Source organism: Lycorma delicatula, chromosome 3, assembly GCF_047948215.1.
Source record: "Lycorma delicatula isolate Av1 chromosome 3, ASM4794821v1, whole genome shotgun sequence".
NCBI lineage: Eukaryota > Metazoa > Arthropoda > Insecta > Hemiptera > Fulgoridae > Lycorma > Lycorma delicatula.
The window spans coordinates 53,698,831-53,724,241 of NC_134457.1; the positions used below are offsets into that span (position 1 = coordinate 53,698,831).

At 30.3% G+C, this 25,411-nt stretch overlaps 2 protein-coding genes across 2 annotated transcripts in view; one reads left to right on the top strand and one right to left on the bottom strand.

Moving 5' to 3' along the window:
* The window catches only part of BicD (Microtubule-associated protein Bicaudal D), a 58,196-nt gene extending 38,645 nt beyond the window's left edge, over positions 1–19,551 (bottom strand). The window contains exons 1-3 of the mRNA XM_075359822.1: positions 19,117–19,551; positions 9,782–9,922; positions 3,325–3,549 (exon numbers count right to left, since the gene is read on the bottom strand). Coding sequence (XP_075215937.1) covers positions 3,325–3,549; positions 9,782–9,922; positions 19,117–19,323 — 573 coding nt within the window. The 5' untranslated portion in view covers positions 19,324–19,551. The remainder of the gene's footprint in view (positions 1–3,324; positions 3,550–9,781; positions 9,923–19,116) is intronic.
* Positions 19,552–22,636: 3,085 nt separating this feature from the next.
* Dg (Dystroglycan) overlaps positions 22,637–25,411 on the top strand; it is an 81,354-nt gene continuing 78,579 nt past the window's right edge. The window contains exon 1 of the mRNA XM_075359823.1: positions 22,637–22,864. The gene's annotated coding sequence lies outside the window, so the exon portion shown is untranslated. The remainder of the gene's footprint in view (positions 22,865–25,411) is intronic.

The following is a 25,411-nucleotide window of genomic DNA, read 5'->3' on the forward strand; positions in this document are numbered from 1 at the left end:
TAGTATTTTGGACATCTCTGAGAATTTAAAGTAATTATTTTTTTAATCTCCTTACCTAAATTGTACCTGTATATATACATAAAGTTATTTTTATTAAACTCGTAAAGTGAAAATTTCCAAGATCCTCTTATAATCCATTAACAATAAAATTCTAACAAAATATTTAAAACTCATGTTCTGCAGTTACTGTCTGCCTACACATTAAAGTAGCAGAATTTCTAAAAATCCATTAACTAATGGAGAGCACTAAAATTACTGTGCAAACTTTTTTTATTCATTTATCAAAACAATACATTTATCTATAGTATGTATATATATAACAAATAAAATTCTTAGAAAACATTTAACACATACTCCATCCATTGTTCAGTGCATACATACAGTTCAGCAATCATTTTTCCTGGAATTAATTCAGTTAGGGTGTCTGTCTTTTGGATTACGTTACTCAGATGATACAGTACTGTTTCTTTAGTGTACCACATTCAATGTCAAAAACGGAAGTGTCTTAGTGTTTTGGAAAGAATTAGTGTTATACAAAAAGTTGACAACGATGTTAAAAAAAAAGATATCGCACAAAAGTCTGGAATCCCACCAAGTTTAATGTCAACAATTTTAAAAATTGGGACATGACACTACAAGAAATAGACCAGCATAAAGAAAATCTGGTAAGAAAAAATTAAAAGGTAGCACATATGATGTGATATTGACTATGCAATTTTAAAATGGATGACAGTGATGCTGGTTAGAGAAGTTTAAAAAAGATATTGTGTTACTCATAAAGAAATTTCTAGAGAAAGTACAAGTGCCAGCATAAGTGACTGTGAATCTTGAAAACAGACTGTGCTGAAACCGATTTTAAAAGAATATCAGCAAAAAGACATTTTCAATGTGGAAGAGAGAGGTCTAATTTTCAAATGTTAACCCAACAAAACATAACTTTTAAAAATGATCTGTGCTTTGGTGGTAAACAAAGTTAACTAAGAATTATGATGTTAGTGGCTGCAAACATGTTAGGGACTGAAAAATTTTAAATGTTGCTAATCGGCAAAAGTAAAACTCTGCCTATTTTTCGAGAAGATAACTCTCTAGAGGTAGACTATACACTTAACAAAAAGGCAAGGATGACTACAGACATTTTTTACAGATTGGGTAAAAATGCTGGACAAACAGATTACCAGACAAAAAAGAAAAATTGTACTTTCTATTGATAACTGTTCGGCACATCTTCAAGACATTAATAACCTATTAAATAACGTAGAAGTCGTATTTATCCCACCAAACTTAACGTCAATTATACAACTAATGGATCAGGGGGTAATTAAGAATCTTAAATTGCACTACGGAAAAAGAATTCTGAAATGTCAATAGTGTGGCATCTATTAATACTGTTGACCTACGAGGGTGCATTTCTGAATTATCAAACGTATGGACTAATGATTTTAATGATGAAACAATGTACCATTGTTTTTGTAAAGCTGGTTTCAGTACCACCATGACAGAATGCAATGAAGATGATATGACACTAGTTCAGTTAAAAAGTCACTAGAATGTTAGTAAGTCACTAGTAATGAAAGTTAAAATGTCAGTAACAAAGTTACACTGGAAGATTTCATCATTGGTGATAAACAGGTACTGTTTCTGATTTTCTGGAAGATGACGATATACTTTATAATGTTAGCAAGTCCTCTGAACCGACAGAAGAAGCAAATGATTATGACAAAAGTTGCGAAGACCAGCAAGAGGGGAAAAACCTACTGACAATGAGGTTTTACAGTCTTTTAGAACAATTACACTTGGACTACAATTCAAGAATGAAGTACCTGACAGTATTTAAATAAATGTAAAACTTTTTTTGAACATATTATCTTATTAATACACAGAAAGCAACAGAAAATTACCCTTTTTTTCAAGTAATAAATTAATACTGTATAAAAAATTATATACTGTAAACATTACCGATTTATAATAACACATTATAATTAGTGTTTTTTTAATCAACTTAAAAAAAGTTAGTGAATCCATTTTTTGTTACTGTTGTGAAAAAATTATGAGCTAGAAATAAAAATAAATGTGTTAACCTACAACTGATTATAACAAGCTTTTAAGTATAGCCTACATCCAATCTAAGTGCAAAATAAGTCCTTACCTAAGATACATACTTTTTATACAGTATGTATAATGTATTAGATTAATATGTAGCGTATGATATAGAAAAATGCACTTACATTTTTTTTCTATAGTGCTGTTAAAAAAAATAACTGTACTTATTTATCATAAAATGGGATAAAATATTCTTAAAAAAAATTAGACTGGGAATTCTTGTTACATCTATATAACAAAAACCTTTATTTAATGAATTTTTTCCTGTGATTCTTGGTTTCATTATATAGAGGTTCGACTGTAATTTATGTTCCTTGCAATATTTTATAACCACGCATATTTGATCTATAACAAGGGAATTATTATGTTATAGAAATCTTATTACCGATTCTACTTCCTTCTCTGTAAGTGGTTCTAAGAAAAACACAAAATATTTTTGGCTGTGTATTTATGAATTTAATTCTTTATTGCACTGAACACCTTCCGTTTAATTGCTACAACATGAAAGCATTCATTAAAAAATTCACTAATTTCCAATGATAAATTTTTATTAAATTCATTACAAAATGTCTGATTTTGTCATTTCCAAAGTTATTTTTTTTATTTTTTATACTGATGAATTCAATTTTTGATAATTTTTTTAGTCTTTGGTAATTCTTTTTGTAACTATATATTTTTCCTAATATTTCAGTTTACCTTGAACAGTTTCTGTTTATTTCACCAAACATATTCTCTCTTCTTACTTTTTCTGCAAACTATTAATTCCATAGAAAAACTGCAACCTTTCTTATACCAACTATGCAAATTTATTTATGTTGCCTTGAAATTATAGAAAACGTTTTTGAATCATTTTAAACAAGGGTTTCTTAATTCTTTCTTTTATGATTAAATTAATATAGTAAACATATCATATTTTCACCAAGGAAAATTCAATAATTAAGTTGTATTAGAATCTCTAATAAAGTAGTTTACCTTTTACATTATAAAAGCACAAAGAAACTAGCAGCACAAAGTATTAAATAAACTGAATTAAATAATTATTTTATAGAAATCAATTTATCCAGACCAATAGCATCTCACCAGTATTAAAAGATGCAAATGAATGGTAGTGACAAATGAGAAATCCTAGATATTAAAATAATAATGTACAAGTTGAAGAAAAAATTTGTTTAATTACAAGGAATAAAACTAATTTAAAAAAATTATATAAGGCAATTTCATTACCTGAGATGATTTTAAACCAGATACTTGTTTCTGTAGTGTAATATTTTCTTCTTCTAATTCAGAATAATCTGTTAAAAGTCTAGCTTCACGAAATTTTATTTCACGCAATTCTGCACGTAACTTTTTCCTTTCTGATTCAGCTTCTAGTTTTTCTTTAGTCAGCTCATTATTTTCATGTATCATCCGATCTCTTTCTTCTTGAACTCTATCTAGTTCTTGGCGTAACTGGAAAAAAAAACATAAAATAATAATAAATAAGGTATTTCTAACAATAAAAACAGAATTGTAATGTTGATGAACACCCAGAAACTAGATGTTCCTTTATACCAGTTAATAACAAATTTCTCATTAAAAACCTGATGTGGTCATCACATGACTTCCTTGTAAGCCTATTAAATTACATATATACATTTTTTAAACTGGAAAGTAAATTTTATTTCATTAATAACTTCTGATATTTTTTCATATTTTTTTTTATTATTATTGAATTATTATCATAATTTTTTTTACAGTCAGATGTTAATGATTATTAATAAAGCACGATATTTAAATTAAAAGAAAGAAAAAAGTTAATAAAAAAGGCGATGAAGTCTGATTCGAACCTGCCTTCCCCTTCTAAGATCCAAATATTTCATTAATTATAATTTTATTTGGCTATAACTCTCTAGAACCAATGAAAATAAGTGCCACTTATGTATATTGTAGAAACTCAATGAGAGCTTATTCCTGCAGTTAAGAAAAAGTCCAAAATCCAAATTTTTTGGATTTTGTTCTTTTTTGGTTCAGTTGATTACAATCAAAAAGGGAGGTGCACACTAGATGTTACAATGGTCCTAAATCCAAAATTTCAACATCCAACGGCTAATAGTTTTTGAGTTCTGCGAGATACATATGTACAAACGTACACACATACGTCGTAGGTAGATGTCATGTCGATGCTAGTCAAAATGGATTCAGGGACAATATCAAAATGGATAGATAATTCCATTGAAATTTGAAATTTTTCACGATCACAATACTTCCTTTACTTTGTACAAGCAAGTAAATATTGAAAAAAGCTGGAAATGAACTGCTTAACTTTGCCAACTTGCCAGTCAATTGACTTGAATTACATAACTTTCATTTCAATCATTTTAAGTTCTATTTGTATCTTTATTATAAAATAATCCCTTTTCATAGAAAAATAATAACCAAAATTAAGAATTCTTTTTACAAAATACGAGGGTTGTTCAATAAGTCCTTAAAAAATCCAAGCGATGGCACTCTTAGTATTGAAAATGGTTTGCTTTTAGTAAGCGTCATTTGTCGCTAAAGTGCAGTTAAAGTTTCAGCTGTATCCAACACGTGGCTTCATTGTCATATTCAATTGAAGCAGCAAGCTATTTTTTATTTTAAAAAATGGAAAAAGTGAGTTTCAAGTGGTGATTAAAGTTATATTTAAAAGGCTTAACACCGAAAGAGATCAAAGGTGAGTTGGATGAAGTTCATGGCACATCTGCTCCTGTGTTTGCAACTGTTTACAATTGGGTAAATGAGTTTAAACGTGGCTGCACATCCACAAAATATGAACATTGTTTGGGCGTTCAGTGGAAGTGACCATTCTCAAAATGATTGGTAAAATTCATGATATGATTTTGAGTGGTCGACGAATCAAAGTGCGCAAAACAGTTGAGGTCATAGGCCATATCGCAAGGTACGGTGTTTTGTAAAAAATCACTCAATTTTGTAAAAAAAATTGAGTGTGAAAAAAATTCTGGCATGATGGGTGCTGTGTTTCTCTCAGTGGAGAATAAACGCAATCATGTGGTCGACCCTGAGGCTGTTTTGGCGCTTTTCTGTCGCAATCACTCACAAGTTTCTGCCTTGATACATAACTGTGGGCGAAAAATGAATACACTACCGTACTCCGGAGACACTCAAAACAGTGGGTTTTTGAAGGTGAACGGGCACCAAAGAAGGTGAAAAACAGTGAAATTGGCCAACAAGGTGATAGCAACAGTTTTTTTGGGATGCATGTGGTATCATCTACACTGATTAATTGGAAAAAGGACAAACATGTCATTATTGCACCAGTTGAGCGAAGAAATCAAGAAAAAATGTCTTCAATTGAAAATGAGAAAGATCCTCTTCCATCAAGACACAGGTGCACACCTGCACAATTTCAATTGCCAAAATTGTGGAATTAAAGTCTGAATTACTACAACATCCACTGTATTTGGGCCCCAGTGAATTTTGTTTTATTCCCAAACTTAAAAAAATGGCTTGGAATGCCATTTTTTTCATTCATGTAGAACGAGGAGGTCATCATCCAAACAGATGCTTATTTTGAGGACCTTCTGAAATCCTACTTTTTTGGACATTGGAGAAACACTTATAAAACTGTACAGTTAAAATGAGATTATGAAAAAAAAAATCTACACAAAATAATTTGTTTTTCTAAGGACTTATTGAATGACCCTCATATGAATGTTACAAAATATCAACAGAAAATGTTGAGTTATTTCTTCATTGTCATATTAAAAAAAAAAAAAAAAAAAAACCACTTAGATTTCTATGTAACTTTTTTTTTAAATTACTTTATTATTTTTAAATCTTTTAATTCCAATTTTTGAAGCAAAGATGCTCAACAAAATAAAGCATTTTTAATATTAGTATATTAGCAACACAATTGCAAAAAATATATTTCTGACTTTTGAAAATTTGGGAGGGGCTCATAGTGAAAGCATTAAAATTATTTTTTTTTACAAAAAACTCTTAAGTGGTGATCATAAATTTAAAAAATAACTTTTTAAAACTAGTTCAAAAAATAAAAAGATACAGCCGTAATTCTAAATAAACAAAGCCGTAATTTTCTAGGAAAAGGGTGGAAAATTTATACCTAATTTTTTTTCAAAAAATACTAAAGATTAAAGGCTATCAAAAAGTTTGATAGCTTAAATATTTTAACTTAAATAAATTAAGAAAGTTTTTTTTTATATTTTTAAAATTAATTAAATATTTTTTGCTACCACAAACCAATGGAGTTTATAGTGATTCGAAGGCCTACTGATACAGAAAATATAGATGTGCAAAGAACTCCCCATTAACTCCTTTTCTGAAGCAATATACAGGTAAAAAGAGAAAAATATATAGTCAGTTTTTGGAGAGGGGGATAAATGTTAAATAAAAATATTTAGTACTTTGTGATCTTGATAAAAAACAACTTAAAATTTTTTGGTAATGCCCCAGCAGAATTTTCAGGTTTATTTTGGCCAAAACACCCCATCTTTTTTCCAACTTTTTGCAAAAATTGAATACATTTTTTCCTTTGAAGGTAGTACCTAGTCCATGTTTGAAGAAAACCATTCACTGGGTTCCAGAATTATAAGAGCAAATAAGGCCAGGCCAACATACAGACACATAACACAAACATCCATACGACAAAAATAGACTTTTTTGGACTTGGGAGCATTGGAATAAAAATTACATTTCGCAGATTATTTTCAATTTATTTAAATTAATTTTTTTTCTTTAAAGTATAATTAAGGCAATAGACTTTAAAAAATATTTTTTTTATCAATCTGCATAATTTCCCATTATAGTAGCATAAATTCCTACAGCAGGGAAAGTAAAGTAACAATATAAAAAACACGTACACCTGTTCAGTGTTTTCATTAATTCATTTTAACTTACTGAGCATTAGGTTAAACAGCCTAAGTGATTGCAGTTAATAATTCAGTAACAAGTAACAGATTTAGTATTGTTATTATAAACAGTAGCATTCACAAAATCCCTACAGTTGGAAATCTGAAGGGAATAGATTAGAGCTATAACTTCAAAACCAGTCTCTTAACAAAACATTTCCTCACGATATTCAAAATGACTTGTTTGTAATATGCTATAGCTTTTTTCTACTGAAGATAGTTAATATATCAACATAATTTTATCATCATTTAATCCACAAAAAAAGAAAAGGTAGATGTTCACATCAATGTTGGCCATCTCATTAAACAGTGACAATAATTTTGGCTTTTCAAGGAATAAAAACCTTTTTTTCCTAATGAGTTGGTCTTCCAATGGTACAAGCTTTTTACATATTGATTTTTTTTTTGTGGGGAGGGGGGGCGAAAAATATATTTATGTTATAATCAGCCAGAAAACAAAAAAAATAAAATGCAAAAAAAATATAACAACAAAATATAAAATCTAATACAATAACAAAATAAAAAACTAAACTAAAATATTAAACACAAAAACATACAACTACTATATAGCTAACATACTAACAAATTTATTATAGATACAATAAACTTAAAAATAAACAAAACCAACAATACATATAAAACTAAAATAAAAAAAAGTAGTTAGTAACGAACTCCGAGAGGAGTGTAAAAGGCTCCATATCGATAACAAAAAAAAAAAAAAACAACAGTAAAAAACACTATTAAAATGTATGTAAAATACTAATAGTTCTAAGAAATAAAAACAATCAGTCCAAAACTTTTTTATCATTGCCCAGGATTTGACAAATGTTCCTGGGCAATTTAAATTTACGACAAACAGCTGCATAACAAATGCTATTCCACAAGGATGTGGCGCACAGTCAGCAACAGCTGCATCATATGCATATTGGTGCATTTACTTTTGACATTAGATAGCCATGTGTAACTCTGGTATGGCCTAACTGAAATCAACAAAAAACTACTTCCTGTCGACAGAGTTTTCTGAAAGACGAATCCCATGGGAACTTCAAGACCTTTTGGAGAGAGCCAGCCTTATTATTATTATTATTATTATTACAAAGAACAACAAAATGAATGTTTCTGTATTTTAGATTTGATGCTTTAGAATTTAGTGCAATATCTTCCGCACGATTATTATTCTCGTCAAAAAACTGACCGACGCCTTTTCACTAGACAAGGAATGGTGGTTTTTTCAGATGGACCACCAACAATCATTGAATTTATTAGTGGACTTGAAATTTTGGTCCCACAAGTACCGAGAATATAACAGACCACTCCAGCAGAGTGCACGCGTACTGGAACTAGAGCTAAATACAAATGAGTTTGCCTAGGTGCCCAGAGGACATCATTTGAGGGCATATTGAATTAGGCAATTATAAATATACGAGAAGAAATGTTAAGAATCTTTTCTCTCATTATTGATGGACTTCCACTTCTTGAGTAATCCAGCAAACGTAGCCTAATCACTAACTTCTAGATTACATTTGACACTGTAGCAGTAAATAGATCTAACACAACAAGAATACAATGTTCCTGGAGTATGTCAGAGTAAATAAATCTTTTGTTTCGAGTGATTGTGATTTCTAAAAAAATTCTTCCATTAGAAATTTCTTTCTTTGACATATTTTAATATACAATTGGCCTAGGGAACTTTATTTATTTAACTCCATGAAGTAGCAAAACTGTGATAATGAAAATAAAACAGTATAATGTACCTAATTCTCTTTATTTGTAATGACCAAATTCACTTCTTAAATATAAAACCACTTTAAATACATTTATAAATGTAAACACATTTACAAGTAAAAATGTAAATTTAAAATCCAATTTCACTATGATAATTGTTTTAAAATGTATTAAGTATAAAAATAATTATACATATTACTGCACATCAAAGAACAAGCAAATCCACCCCAGATAATTATTTCAATTTTCCTTTCGTTTTCTTTAATAAATTTAAATACATATTTATACATACAGGTGAACAGAAAGATTCTGGAAACTTTATACAGTTTTACTCTTATCAAAATAAAAAATTAAAATAAACATAAGTCTGAAAACACTTAGTTCTCAAGATACAGCTCGCAAAAGATTATGTTAAGATTTTTACTCTACAGGCCAAATAATGATGTATAAAAACTTCACAGATACAAATTTTTAAGCAAAATTAGAAGTATTTTTACATGCAATCTTGAATGAAAAATTGGGGGAAAAATTGGTCCAAGAACTGTATCATCAGTAATTTCTGAGAAAACTGTTATAAAGTCCAAAGAATTGGAGTGGAAAAAGTATGTTGTTTTTTTTTTAGGTATGGCTCAAATTAACTTTATTAATTTGCTAATAATCAAATAAAACTATAAGATTTGAAGAGAATTTAATTCTGAGAAAATTAATGTAATTAAAGCAATAAGAAAAAAATAATTAAAAGTCAATTTTTGTTGAAAACCAAACAATAAAATTCTGAAAATCTTGCACCAAAAATTGTAAATTAAAAGGTAGTTCTTCTTATCTTAAAATAATTTTACAACAAAAACAAATTATTTACTATATTTTTTAATCTTTTAATCATGCAATGATAAGATTACATTAACTATTCAAAATGTCCACTTCCACTATTAATTCACATTTCAATATGGCAAACTAGTTAAGCCCAGCATCTTTAAATAAAATCAATTTTCCATTAAGTGAACATATGTAGTTCTGAAGTGAAGAATACAATAAGAGCTAAAACTTACCAACTTCTGATCATTTTCAAGCTCTATAATAGTAGAATTCAGTGATGTCTCACGAGCAGCTGATTCTGATAATAGTGATTCTTCTTGTTCTATTCCAGACTTTGTTGTTACTTTATGGGTAGTTTGAAACTTTGCAAGAGCCTGTAAAAAAAAATTTTTTTCCAAAGTGTAATACCTACATTATCATTGGTATTAACCAATTTATTATTAACATATTAATTATCAATTAAAAAATTAACTAAAATAAACAACAAAATACATAAACCTAATTTTTCTTCAGCCAATGTAATGTCAAAATATCTTCAGCCGAAATGGGTCAAAATCAAAACAGCAAAATTTTATCCATTAAAAATAAATCATTTCCTATTAGTGTGAATGCAGTGAGGATCCCATGTAATTATTACTTATGACTGGTTTTCTATAAAAAAGATGTTTGCCAAATTTAACCCTAGAAAATTAAAGAGAAACAGTAAATGTAAAGATGTCTCCTAGCAGCAATCTGTCAAGATTGGGTTAATTTTTTTAAAATTCAGACATCAACACTAGCAGCTGTAATTTTTTATAATTTTAGAAATGTAGTGAGTTGTTTACAAATCCCTGTCTGTATACACAAATATTTTTAGTAATGCAATGTCTGAAGATCAGTGAAGGAATACTATTTTTCACCATTACATTATTTGCAAATATCATTGTAATAGGAATAGAAATTTTTCTATGTTTTAAATATTTTTTTGTAATAACTGGCTAACCCTCCAAAAAAACCATTTATGCACAAAATTTTCAAACTTTTTTGTTAAACTTTTTAAGATAATTCAAATGTGACTAAATCTATTAAATATCCATAAATTGGGGAAAGATTATCACCCTCAACTTTTCCTATAATGAAATTACCATAAAAAAAAAGAAATTAAAGTCTTAAAATACAAATTGTCTTGCTGCTCAACAATAAGTGTAAGACAATTAAATTTTATGAATACATACATCTTATTCTACAAAAAAGCTACCTTTATTTCTAAATAAGAATGAACTGTGCAAAATTAGGAAGACATCTTATTACATACCATATTAAGTCAATTCATTATGAATTTACATATTTAAAGATTTTTTTTTTCTTTATAATCATAATTTTTTCAGTTAAATACGCCTTATGCACATAAAAGATTTACAATAAAACACTGATTTGTCATTAATCTTGAAAAGAATATTGTGACCACCAACTTATTATTTCATGTTCAACCTTTTTTCTTTTGTTTTTATTATCAAGACTTTTTTTTTCAATCTTGTTAAACACCCCCAACATCACTGGCCTCCGCCGTTAGGGTATGCACAGTGATGTCGCAGTGTCATGGCAGTTGATTGTCCTCCTGTCTTGCCAGGTCCTGTGGGCAAAACACATCTCGTCGCGGTCTCTCTAGCTTCATTGAGGAATGCTGACCTCCCTTGTGGACAGTCAGCAGACCTGTCCGCTGGAGAACTACCCTTCCTGTTCCTATTCTAACCAGCTTCAGATGTGCATTTTGCACATCCTTTGCTCTCCCCGCGGCCCTCTCAAACCTTGAGGATCCCTAATGCCATCCTCGGATAGTTCCAACCCTCCCACTCCCCACAGTGTGGGAGAGCCAGAGCGTCCAGGCATCAGGGCTGCCCCCATGGTCCTGCACAGCAACCATGATTCACCCCCAGATGCCTTAATTTTTTGCATTCTGTTTTTTCTGTCAATATACTTCCAACGCTTCCTTGCCCGTTTTTTCTTCTGTCATATTTCTATGGGAATTTTCCAGTCTCGATTACCCGCAAGTCCTCCAGCCCCAGCATGGTTAACCTTGTGTCATATATCTGCTTCCATATCTGATCACTTACAGAATCCATCAGTTCCAGAAGCAGTAAATCAAAACAACTTTCAAGCTACATGTTGAAACACGTTGTTACACGTTTTTACAGTCCGCTGCTTTAGCCTAGAACTTAAAACTATTATCTACTGGACTACAAATATACTTTAACTTAGCTTAATCATTCATGGTAGCACTTTGTTGACCAATGATTGTATATATTCACACTCATATATGAGATCAAGACGTCCTTCACCATGCTTCCAATCACAAACGTCCTAAGTATCTTTAGGTAGATCAAATAACTACAGACATGTCTTATGTGCCAATTGTAGCTTAAGTTCACTTACTTGCTTGCACCATTGATGGCTGTTACTGTTTTGCAATTGTCTTAAATTTTATCATGACTAACATGGCTAAAAAGGTACACAATGACTTAACCTATCATAGTCGTTCTATACATATAAAAAATTTAAATAAAAAAATTTCCTCTGTCTGTATCGTCAGGGATCAGTTGTGCAAGTAGTTGTTCACCATCGCAAGCAAGTAATCACTGATTCTGCGCTCTCTCAAGGTTCTCATGATCACCCTCCATGGTACACTGTTAAAGGCACTCTTATTGTCCAGGAGGATGACCAGGGGATCTTTCTTCTTCTCCATAAACTTCCAGCTTGGTCTCAAGCCCATCCAATTACCTATTTGACCATGTCGATGGTGAATCATGCCCTGATGAGGCCATACTGATCAGGAGAAAAACCACCATCAGCCTCCAGTTCTGTCCATATTCGTTCAGCAATCAGTCTCTTGTACAGTTTTCCCATCGTGTTCATTAGGCAGACTGGCCTATACTTAGCCCATTCTAACTCTTCCGTTCCTGGCTTCTGTTCAAGAAGCTGCATGTTGCCAGCACTTGATTTACCACCTCCACCATCCACGGTTGCCTTTGTATCAGTGTCTTCACCAGTGACCTCGGGATCTTGTCTGCCTTGGACTCTTTTTGGCACTCATTGTTCCTGCGGCCCAGTTTAGTTCATCTATCATGAATGCCCTTTGCTGTCAGACAGTGAAAAGTTCCAGTACTGTCCTGAGAAACTGACCCCTAGATAATGGATTGAGGCGTCTGCCAAATTTCTTGGTTATAATTTGGTGGAGGTGAATTATGATGAAATTCTATTTTAATATTATTATTATTTAAAGTTCAAAAAAATTTATTTGCCCCCAAAGTACTTTTGTGTTGGGTCACTTGCACTACTGCTATTTTTTACTTAGAAAGACATTAAACAAATTTGATAAAAAAATATGCAATAAATAAAAAAAAGATACCTTTTTCAATTTTTGGGGAAGGGCAGAATATAGGGCAATTTTTTTTTTTATGGTAAGATAAACATGTACATACGCTTAATAAAAAAAATGTTTCCATGTTTTTATAAAATTAACCTTCTTCTTTTTCCTGTTTAGCCTCCGGTAACTACCGTTTAGATAATATACTTCAGAGGATAAATGAGGATGATATGTATGAGTGTAAATGAAGTGTAGTCTTGTACATTCTCAGTTCAACCATTCCTGAGATGTGTGGTTAATTGAAACCCAACCACCAAATAACACCGGTATCCACGACCTAGTATTCAAATCCGTATAAAAATAACTGGCTTTACTAGGACTTGAATGCTGGAACTCTAGACTTTCAAATCAGCTGATTTGGGAAGACGTGTTCACCACTGGACCAACCCGGTGGGTTTGATAAAATTAACCTGAAACACACTATCTTTCCCATCTCCTGGAGATATTGATTCTAAATGTTTACCAATAAATTCCCCCATGTACATTGTGTCTCTGTGCCAAATTTCATAAAAATCTGTATCTCCAATATAAAATAACCCAAGGAAGAATAATCTATTATATTCCAAAACTAAGCATTATTCACTGCTTAATAAATCACTACATTCTTTTATTTCTTCACAGGGTTTTTTTTTATTTCATAATTGAAATAAATAATCTTCTAGTTTTTCTATATCAATAGATAGGGTCATTATGTAAAATATAACTAATTTCTACTTGAGTGAACATGTATTACATATGTAATAAGATTCACAAACAACTCCAATACAAAATCCAAACTTTCCACACTGATACGTTTTTTATGTGAATAGTAGCTCCATGTAGTTATTTTAAAATATTTTGATTTGATTGTCATTTAGATGCACGAATGTCAGTGTCAACTTACTTCCAATTGAGACAAACAGAACTTCAAATCTAGCAGAACAGTTTTTAAAATGCTATGCAGATTAACAGCCTGCATAAAATTAGAAGTAATGTTAGATAGTAAAAAATCTACAACATGACCATCAAATTCATCTTAGTATATATTATGTAGTTCTTTCCATGTTATCATCTAAAGGTATCAGTCACGTACAATTAACATTAGTAATGTGAGAATATGTCATGTGGGAAAATGTCAAAACTTGACTACAATTTGAAAAACCCAGAAGCTTCCTGAAGAGCAGACACACTAACACTCTGCAACAGAGGTCAGTGAGAATTTTTAATAATACGATAAAACTAAACAATTCTCACCACTAACTGCACTGAGCATCATGCACTACTCCATTCTCCATGAAGAAGATAGACTAATATAAAAATTTATCTTAAGAAAGATATATATAGTACTGTATTAGGATTTAACTATTTTAAAAACACATTCTATAAAAGTAATTTATACAAGATGTTTAATGTTCATATGACAGAAAAAAATAAAAATAAAGTTTAATAAATTTAAAATTGTAAAAGGACCTGTAAAAAGACCGTTTAAAAAATATAAAATGGAAAACGTCCCATATTATTCAATACAAAATACAATTTCTATTATTCCTTATAAGTTTTCCTACTGACCTTACAAGGAAAATGTTTAAAACTTTATTTTCTAATAAATTTATTTTATAACCCGTTCAAAAAAAAAAAAATTAAGCCAATTAAACATCATTGATACAGACACCAAATGTAGGACAGTTTTTAGGATAATTACAAAAACAAATCCTCTAATAAGCAATTATAAATGACAATTTAAAAAAAAATCACAAATCGAGCATATAGCTTCTCACAAAGCAAGAAAAAACAAACCAACACCCAAGGAATACGCTCACCAAACTACCCAAGAAATACAAACTTTTTTCCTGTTTATTCTCTGGAAATCACCGTTAGGTACTTCTACAGAGAATAAATGAGGATGATATGTATGAATCTAGGTGAAGTGCAGGCTTGTACGGTGTCAGATCAACCATTTCTGAGATGTGTGGTTAATTGAAACTCAACTACCAAGGAACACTGGTATACACGATCTAGTATTCAAATCCATATAAAAGTAACTGCCTTTACTAGGACTTGATTGGAACTCTCGACTTCGAAATCAGCTGATTTGCAAAAATGCGTTCACCACTAGACCAACTCGGTGGGTCCATGAAATACAAACTCCTTAACAAATACTTTTACAAATACCTTAACTCTACAAGTTTTTACATTGACAAATAGGTTTGGTTTATAACAACCATTGAATAAACACATAAAACAATTAATAAAAATGCGGTCAACATTTGGCAACTACACTGCAGAAAAAAGTAACAAATTTACATAAATCCACAACTTAAATATTTTGCACATACATAAAAAAGAAGTTCCAAAGTACAGATCTAGAAATCATCATTATAGAACAAATGACCTGAATATGAGGTAACTGCTCAAGTCTCAAATTAGTCTATAAAAAATAAATAAATAACATTAAAAATTATTATACGGCTTCATGCACTTGTGCTAAATTTCAACGCGAGTTTTCAGACTATGATGTTTTGACCAAAATATTCACAATCATTAACTGATTGTTTTTTCATTTTTAAAACACTTTATTCAATTTTATCTCTTGGATTAAGATAAACCATGCTTACCAAATGCTTCCATAACTATTTAATAAGTTAACTGTAAAATTACAAAACAACACAAACATGACATTTCAATGTCACAAAAACAAGAGAAGAGTAGAACTCCAGACAGCTGTAGAGATCTGTAGCACCCCATATGTATAAAACAAATTCACAAGTTACATTTATATTTCATGAACTTTTAAGTAAAACCTCATAGTTATATCACTCCAATCACAGTATTACCCTAAAGTAATTACTGGAAACCCATATGAATGAAGACTCTTTTTTTTATGTACTAATAAAATTTCAAACAGTGGAGAATTACACTTACACATCAGCCATACAACCACTCATTTGATTGCAAGTCCTGAAATATTTTTTTCTTGTGATTTCTAAATATTGTTCTTGTGTTGATGTATAAACAAGATATGTTTCTATTTGATTGTTTTCAGGGCCAATGGCAATATTACCTAACAAAAATAAATAATAATTTATATAGAAAAACTACATCAACAAAATAAATGTTCCTATCAAAAATGGGTAACTATATTAAGTAATTCTGATCAAATACTTGATCAACTTAAATTTTGTTCAAACTTTAATATACCATAGTATATATGCTTAGGATCAGGAAAACACAACAAGATCTTAATGTCAGAAAGCTGGTCTTGCTTGGGTGACCCAAGCAAGGATAATCCATGCTGCATTATCTGTACTCTAGTTAATCAAGATATTGTTGAGATGTTAATCTGTTCTATGTAGGGAGATTATAGTTATAGTGTTAAGGTTAGACTTTTGTGGAAAGAGGTTAGGAATAAATTACCAAGGTATGGCATAATTAACACCACTTCAAATGACACTTGGTCAAATTTATGTTTAAAAAGAAATATAGCCGCTACAGAGAGAGACTACACTAAATTTTCTGGGCTATTAAGTCATATGTAGCCGTGTGATAATCAAGTAATTGCTCAGAATTACCTTAGATTAAAATAAAAAACCTATTTTAAATGCCAAACTGTTCAGATATATCTAATGAAGAGCACCATCAGTCAGTTCAACGGCTGACTCCAGAGTCCAACTATTAAGGTTAGTTTATGATTTATTAATCTTTCCACAAAACTCTAACCTTAACCTTAATCCTAAGCTCTCAACAGAATTTAACCTTTCTCTACAGAATGGATTAGCATCTGAACACATTGCCTTCACAAAACTGCTTGCTAATTGACTAGAGTACTGATAAAATGGCATGGATTTTGATCTTGCACAGGTCACCTGCTTTCCAAATCTGCTTTCTAACATTTAGAAAGCATGTTTTCCTGATCCTAACCATACCTACTACTGTAAATCAAAGTATGAAAAAATTGCAAGTTGATCAAGTAACTGCTCAGCCTAAATTAAAATGAAAAACGTATTTTAAATGCCAAAATGTTCAGATATGTCTAGAGATATAAAAGAGAAATTAATGATTAGAATTTTTACAAAAATCAGCAGCAGTGTATCAATCATTGAATTATTTGCTGTGAAGCGCTTGAATTATAAAAAGTGTTGCTTAAATCTGGACTATGAATAACTCGGTAATAATGTGATTATTTTAATTTTATTCTAAAAAAATATTATGGAAACTGTCCTTACATTACTCTACTTAGTAAAAAAGAAGTCACTACATGAATCCAGTAAACATAGTTTGTAAGAGATCACTGTCTGTTTAAAATATTTAAACAGACAGTTATTTTGTTACTATTTAAATTTTTATGAACAGAACAGCATATTTTTATTGACCAGTCATATTGTTAATAGTTTTATATTTACTGTAAGAAATGAACAGCATTTTCTATATTTGCTATTATTGGTGCATTCGTGCATTACTTCTTATTATTATTTACAATTTTACAGTTTACGAAATTTAATATTACCTCACAAAAGACAAGGAAGATCTACAAAATACTTTTAACCACATATTAAATAAAACTTAACAGAAATAAAGCAACTATTTCAATCAAATAATAAATTCAATTAAAAAAATGGTAACACTAAAATTTAAAGCATAACAGATATTGGGTACAAGTTATGTAAATATAATTTGAATTATTTTTGTTCATCTACTAATCACTCAATATCATAAGCTTGCACTAGTCCATTCAAGATAACTCCATTGAGAAACAACTCCATTTAACAGTTTTTAAATTTCTGTCAAGGTGTCAATTTAGGGATTTTCACCAAATTACCATTTTCTCAAAAAACTCATAATAGTTAAAGAATATAAAAAGTTTATTATATTCAACTTTTTTTTAAATTACTTATAAAAAATTATCATTGATGAACTGCCAGTAAACCTACAATTACTGTCAAACACAAAGATATCAGGTATACTTATGTATCTGAAGAAAAATACTGATTTTTTAGCATTACCTTTATTTATTTTTAAAAACCCAGATATTTGCATCTTAGAAGGAACTAGAAAACCTGACTATAACTAATAGGAGTTACAGTCCCTATCAGCTGGTGGCTTAATATTCAGTCATCAAAGAGGAAACAAGAATATTTGGACACTTCCACATGCAGCAGCCCCCTACTAGATCAAACTAAGAATGCATAAGCTTCACAAGTCTTCAAGAAGTCTGCCCTTAACAGGATCTAAATTTACCTCACACAACCCAAACAGAAAAAGAATGATAACCAAATAGGTTGGATAATGAGAATGGATGACATGTACAGAGAAATTGTACAATAAGACAAGCTACTTCACAACCAGAGTATAGTTTCAACATACCCATCACAAAGCAAATGTCAAACCGGCTCACAAATCTCAGTAAGACAGGAAATTATTACCTAGTTTGGGTATAGTTGTAATTTTTTGATTATCAATAACTTTACCTTTTTACAAAGCATAATATTTTGCAAGAAAAATTGCTTTTCTTCATGAAATTAAATAACCACACAAACAGATTCAGGCTTGCTAAAGGAACATTCTTCCCCATAAATTAAATACATGAAAGTTCAAACAGAACAAATTTCCTCAATGTTCCTTAACCCAATAAATAATAAAATATTAACTAAAATTTAATATATTTTTTATTAAAATAAATGAAGCATTAGTCACACTTCTTGAGGAGCAAAAAGTTGGAAAAATTCACAAATAAAAGACTGAAATCCGAATTTCTAAAATAAAGATAACTTAATTTTAAGAATCTTAAAACTGTTTTATAAGTCATTGAACACTTTAATTTACTAAAGATATCAGAAAGGGAAACTGGTGGTTAATAAGCAATATCAACTTTTCTAAAATCCTATGATTAATGAGCATTATCAACCATGGACAAAAATCAAAATATAATTAAAAAGCAGGTAACAACTGTCATCAACAAAATAACTGTAATAAAGAAATGTTAAAACGTCGTTTTTAAATACATTGAAACTTGCATTTTAAGTTCTTTGCAAAACAGTAATTACATATTTTTAAATAAATTTGGTATTTTTTTTTATGGCAATAGCTTGGCAAACATAAATAACAGTGCATTTAAATATTAGCTATACACATAAACAAATCAAATGTTGAGGGGAACAGTCAATTTTAAACATTCGTTCGAGTACTGACCTGCTGAGTAATGTCCAGTTCATGCCTGGTATTTTCATATAAATTTTCAAGTTCATCACATTTCAGAAGAAGAGCTTCTTTTTCTTCTAACAGCACGAGCCCATACTGTGCTGATTGAACTTTTTCACTACTAGCCTGGTCTAATTTTCTATTCAAGCTTTCAATTTCTTGCTTTAATTCGGCAACAGTAAGTTCTGATGTCTCCATGTTAATCTTATTTTTAACTACGAGAAACCGATTACAAAATGAAAAAGGCTAAAAACAATATCAAACCATCAATATTTACACAGGTTAATTTAATATTGTTTTAAAGTATACATTAACAAACAAAAACAAGGAAGTGTAACAATAAATTAAAAACATCATATGGTAAATACTTCCATTTGACAAGCACTTCCCACAGTCAGACATCGCGCAGCGCCTACTAGATTAAATTATTCACCAACTCGTTAGCTTGTGATGTGTTTCTTTAGTCCACATGAATAAGCCATTGTATTAAGTGTGACGAATTAACAAAGTACCAGCAATTTATTGAACACCAGAGGAATACCAAATCGTATACTTGCAAAGGAAAATAAATAATAAAATGAATTTTTAGAAAGATTAAAATCTTTAACCACATAACATCAGTAATAATAACTTATTCAGACTAAACTAAGTAAAATAAAATAATTAAATCCCTTTTTAAAGTTAAATGCCTAGATTAAGTATGTATATTTGAAAACTACACGCATTAACGTAAGGTAATAGCTTTAATCAGAGTAACTCTGAGTTATTATCTACAGCTTCAAACAATCGTTCCAGCGAACTCATACTCTCTTTTTCTGTTTAGCCTCCGGAACCACCGTAAGGTATTACTTCAGAAGATGATATGTATGAACAAATTGAAGTGTAGTCTTGTCTCAGGTCGACCATTCCTGAGGTATGTGATTAATCGGAACCCAACCACCCAAGAATGCACGTATTCATGATCAAGTATTCAAATCCGTATACAAGTAATTGCCTAGCGGACTCATTCTGGACCGTTGTCCTACAAAATCGTGAAAACTTGTTTTAGTAGATATTCGTAGCAAAATGTCTAATCCTGAGCAAAATTGTGTGCGAAATGAAGAGCTCAGTACTCACAAAAATTAATACATTAAATTTCTTTTGAGTCAAATTAAAAAAAAAAACTTATTTTTATTTATTTGTTTGTATACCCTTTAAAAGTTTAACAAAATTCTTCTACTACTTTAAACAGCGCCGTCATTCTTCAGATAATCACACATGGAAGTGTGAGCCCTACTGCCAGATGAGAGTAGTGGTTCTTCTATTATCAGTAGAATAATTTATTTAATAATTATCATTACTTATGTAAAACTTACTCCTCTATATACATGAAAATTACAAAGTTGTGATAAGAGTATAGAGTTGCCGTCAAGTAAAAAGAACAGCAAAGAAAAAAGAATTAATTAAAATTCTGTCAGAAGTTATAGATTTTTGAAACTTTAAAGGTTCTTCAATTTTAAGTAACACTATTGCTTAAAATACCACGCCAGTTTTGCACAGAAGTCTAAATCTACAACGCAGTGTTGCATACATCTATTTCATGATCAAGAGTAATGTGACGAACCATTACGACGTAGTTATCTGAAGAGTGTACTGGGCTATTACTGAATGTCATGGGTTAATCTGACAAGCCCAAATGCAAATGGCAGATTTTTCACTGTGACTATATAGCACAGATGGTTTCCACGGCACAATAAACCCCAAAATAAGACTCAGTTTATTGTCGTCAACTGTCAACTACTCATTCTACTAAGCTGACCTCAGCCAAGATAGTGCTTGAGATCATTTACTGAATTACACCACACAAGAGTATGGCATAGTAAAGGTTTTAAAATTGCACGTAGAACCCCGAAACAAACAATCCACATATTATCATCCATATTATTCCAAACATTCTCAAAAATAATTCAACAAATTTGATTTAGCTGGATATACAAACCTAACCCACCAGGTTGGTCTGGTAGTGAATGCGTCTTCGCAAGTTTGCTGATTTGGAAGTCGAGAGTTCCAGCGTTCAAATCCTAGTTAAGGCAGTTACTTACTATTATGCGGCTATGAATACTAGATCGTGGATACCGGTGTTCTTTGGTGGTTCGGTTTCAATTAACCACACATCTCAGAAATGGTCGACCTGAGACTGTGTAAAACTACACTCATATATATATATATATATAATCCTCATTCTTCCTCTGAAGTAATACCTGACGGTAATTCCCAGAGGCAGGAAAAAAGGAAGGATATACAAACCTGTTTGGCAAGAATGGGTTCCACACATGGTACAGTAACACAAGGATTAAAACACTTTCACTAGTGAACTCCCATTTTCACAAACCACCTTATCCAAACGAGCCACAAATATTAACAACTAGACATTTTTAATGACAAACAGAACCAAATTTTAAAACTACAAAACATTATATTTTAAAATTATTATTAATTATGCAATCTCTGAAGAAGCTTCAGAACACAGATCAAAAACTAGCTCAGATGCAGATAAAGTTATTCTATAGTTTTTGCTTTCAAAATAGAGAATTTTAGTTGATGTAAAAAAACCTTTGACGGAATATTGACGTTAAAGAGTTAGGAAGGTAAAAAAATACGAGTTGCAAAATTCAAATTGAGAATTTTTCGAACCCTAAACATGGTAAAAATGTAGTGACTGACTGATCGGTTTGTTTAGTATATGAAATACTAAACAAAGTAGTCTAGTACACTACTCTAGTTGCAAGAGAAAGAATTTGTTAAATTAATGTCAAAAACAAGACAGCAGAGCAAACGTCCACTTTTGGGGAGTACTGAAATTACAACCTAAATCAGAATTTTGTAAAATAGAAACTGAACACACAAGGCAAGCCAACTTTAAAATAATTTAATATTGTATGTTAGTAAGTTAATATTTTAAACAATGGTGTTATTATATGTGTAATTTAATTACAATGCGATGTACCGCACTAATATTTTTTCTGCCAGTTCAAGAATGCAGTCGAGCTGGTAGAGAGTTTGTTTGTGTAATTTATAATAAGCTGAATGTACTTTAAAACGATTATAAATGTGGTTTTTATTTTTTAATTATCATGTTCTGTTACATTTTTGCCCCTGATGACCAGTACTACTAATAATAATACACTACCGTCCTTTTTTTAAGATTTTTGGAATAGTTCAGCCGGTATGAGACTAATTTATTTCGATTTATCATCTTACACATTAGCTTAGCATATAATTTTTTCCTAACTGATTCATTTTCATATTGACTGATATGAAAATTAATAAAATCGTATAGTGTAATTATGGATATTTCACGAATAATCGGTGAATTAACCCATAAACAACTTCTGAAGTAGTCTTCAATTTGATTACTACTGCCATCATGATTTCATTATATTTGCCGCATATATAATGAGCTCTCGTGCTTCACGTAATATGTTGACTTTTAACTAACGCATGATCAAGTCGTTCTTGTGTTGCTGTCTGGTACTAAAGTCATTTGCATCTGCATTTTGTGCCTACTGCTATTTGCAGTTGGTTGTGGGAGGGGCGGCTTTTATGTCCCTGCAATCTGTGCCGATTTTATTTTGTAATTATCGTTATTGATTGTAGTATTCAATTAATTTTTGGATATATTACTCTTTGTAACTAAAACAAACTTTTGTCGGCGAAAGAAATGAGGTGCAGTGAGATAATAATGTTGTTTATGCCTTGAGTAAGTTTAACCTTTTTATTATAAAAAAAATGTATGCATTACTTCTAGCTGTGCTTAGAGGAAGTAAATCTTATTACTGCATGAATTTTTGTTGAAACCGAAGGTATATAGTGTCTAAACCTACGATCTGATCTTTAATTTAGTTCATGGTGTTACCCTTGCTTAAATATAACAGTTATGTTGGAAAGATTTTTTAACTTTGTAAGTTTTTAGAGCTCCGCCTAATTCTACTTTAATATTTGCGAAGGATATTATTTTATTAATTGCTTAACAAATCTAAAGCTCATTTAATTTGTCGGGATGGTTATCCCTGTATTCTAGTTTATCTGTATACTTTTGAAAGATGAAGATTATGTAAATGAATTCCTTGATGTTCTCATCCACCTTATTAATAAAACTACTACTGTAAAGCACTTGTTATGTTTCTTTTCTTATTTTATGATCTGGTAGTTTTTGTTTTGATATCTAGTATTGTCAATGTGCTTTTGTAATTTTCTTTTGTCTGTTTAGTGAGAAATAACTGTGCTGTAGAAACTAATTTTAATAGTTAGTAATACATTTTTAAGCTCTTGTGTGTTGAACTATAGTTGTAAAATAGTAATTTTGTGATGTAACTATTTGGATGTTGGTGATTCTCATGCTGTAAGCTTCTTTCATCTTATCCACTTTTTCTGATAATTATAAAAAATATAATTAGTGTTTTCCTTGTTGATTAATGTGTTTTGTTATTACTGTATAACTGATATAATGTTAACTGATTTTATTTAATATTTAAATTACACCGCTGTAATAGTTAGTTAAATAGATTTATGAAATAGGGCTTAATCAGATGTATGTTTCTGATTGTGTAACTTTTCAAATTGTATGAATAAAGAATAGAAGTTTAATTTCCTGTTTTTAATTATGAGTAAATTATTTATTTATTTCAACTAATTATTTAATTTAATTTTCAGATCTTACCTATTATATTCAGAAATTTATGTTTTCAAAATGTGTATGATTATGTCTAAATATTTTTATGTAACATATATGTGTTATGTAGAATGATTGTTAACACATCTTTATTATGTGGGTATTGATTGCTCTGCTGTTCCGACATATTTGTAGAAATAAATTGTTTCATTTATGTTGGTTCCACATAAACTCAGATATGTATCCACAGTTATATATTCCAACACTTCATTGTATTTAGTGTTTGGCTAATTTCCATTAACACTACTAACAGTACTATTAACATCACAGCAGTAGCAAAAACCAGTGAAAGAAAAACAATGACATTGTCCTGTTTTCCTGTTTGGTGAACATATTTCATGGAAATTTTATATCTCCTTATACATTATTTGTCTAAAGATAGTGTGAATCTTATTCTAATATGTTAACTGATGAACAACAGCAACTTTGCAGCACCCCTAACAACCACTTGTATTAGAAAATGCTCCTTAATCTCCCAGCATTAATTCCCAGAAATCAATATTGTAGCAAAACTCTACCAACTTGATATTTTTTATGTGATGAATGCTCTCTTTCATCAGTTTCTCTATCAAACTGAGGCACCCAATCAATATTTTATTGTTTAAGATTAGTGAGCTTGCACTTCCCATGCATAATTTGTCTATTTGGCTTTCATGTTTTTGTTGATTTCCACTGTTGTGTGTAAAACTTATTTGATATAAGTATGATATATTTTCCAATTTTTTTTTTGTGAGCTGTGTATTAGTGATTGTTTTTTATATGCTAGGTATTTTATAGTGCTAAGTTGTACATGATCTTAAGGTGCCATATTGTGTTGAGTGGTCTGTGAATCGTAGCTGTCAAAAATTGAAAATTTATATACTTCAAGGTTGTGTGAATAAATGTGTATACCATTATATATATTTTTTAAAATAAACTTTTGTTGGTAGTTTAATATGTAATTATACAAAAGGGTTTTCACATACAACTGATGATGCGGGATCCCACTAAAGTACTCTTGTAGAAAAACAACAGAAATAAGGTAAAATATTTCTTAATTCTGTACTTGGGTGAATCAAGTTGATTTACATTATATATTTATTAGTACAGAGATGATATGGGTGTAGAATGGAATGATTTTATAAAAAAAAAATATATATATGTATAAAATTATAAAAATAAATTTTATATTAAGCTAACACTTTAGTCTATACAATAAATTTGTAAATTATAGTATACCAATATAATAAATACAGGGAGCAATTTGGAAATGAAATTCTTTTGAAAGTTATTGTTCCAGTATGTTTTGCATAAGATGGTAAAGGGTAGGTGACCTTCAGAGGGCTCCCTTCAACATTTCAGCTTCAGTGAAGCAATTGGGAGTGCTGTACTGCATTTTCTTTATCAAGATTTATTTCAATAATTGTGAGTCTGTTGTTTAGACAGTTATCTTTTCAGAATCTTAACACACATTTTGAAGCTAATGTCAGTGGATAGAAAAATAGAGATCAACCAATTTAGAAGTGAAAAGAACCATCTAGTGAGATTGTTTTCAAACGATCTACACATCCCAGAGTAATTTTATAGTTAAAAAAT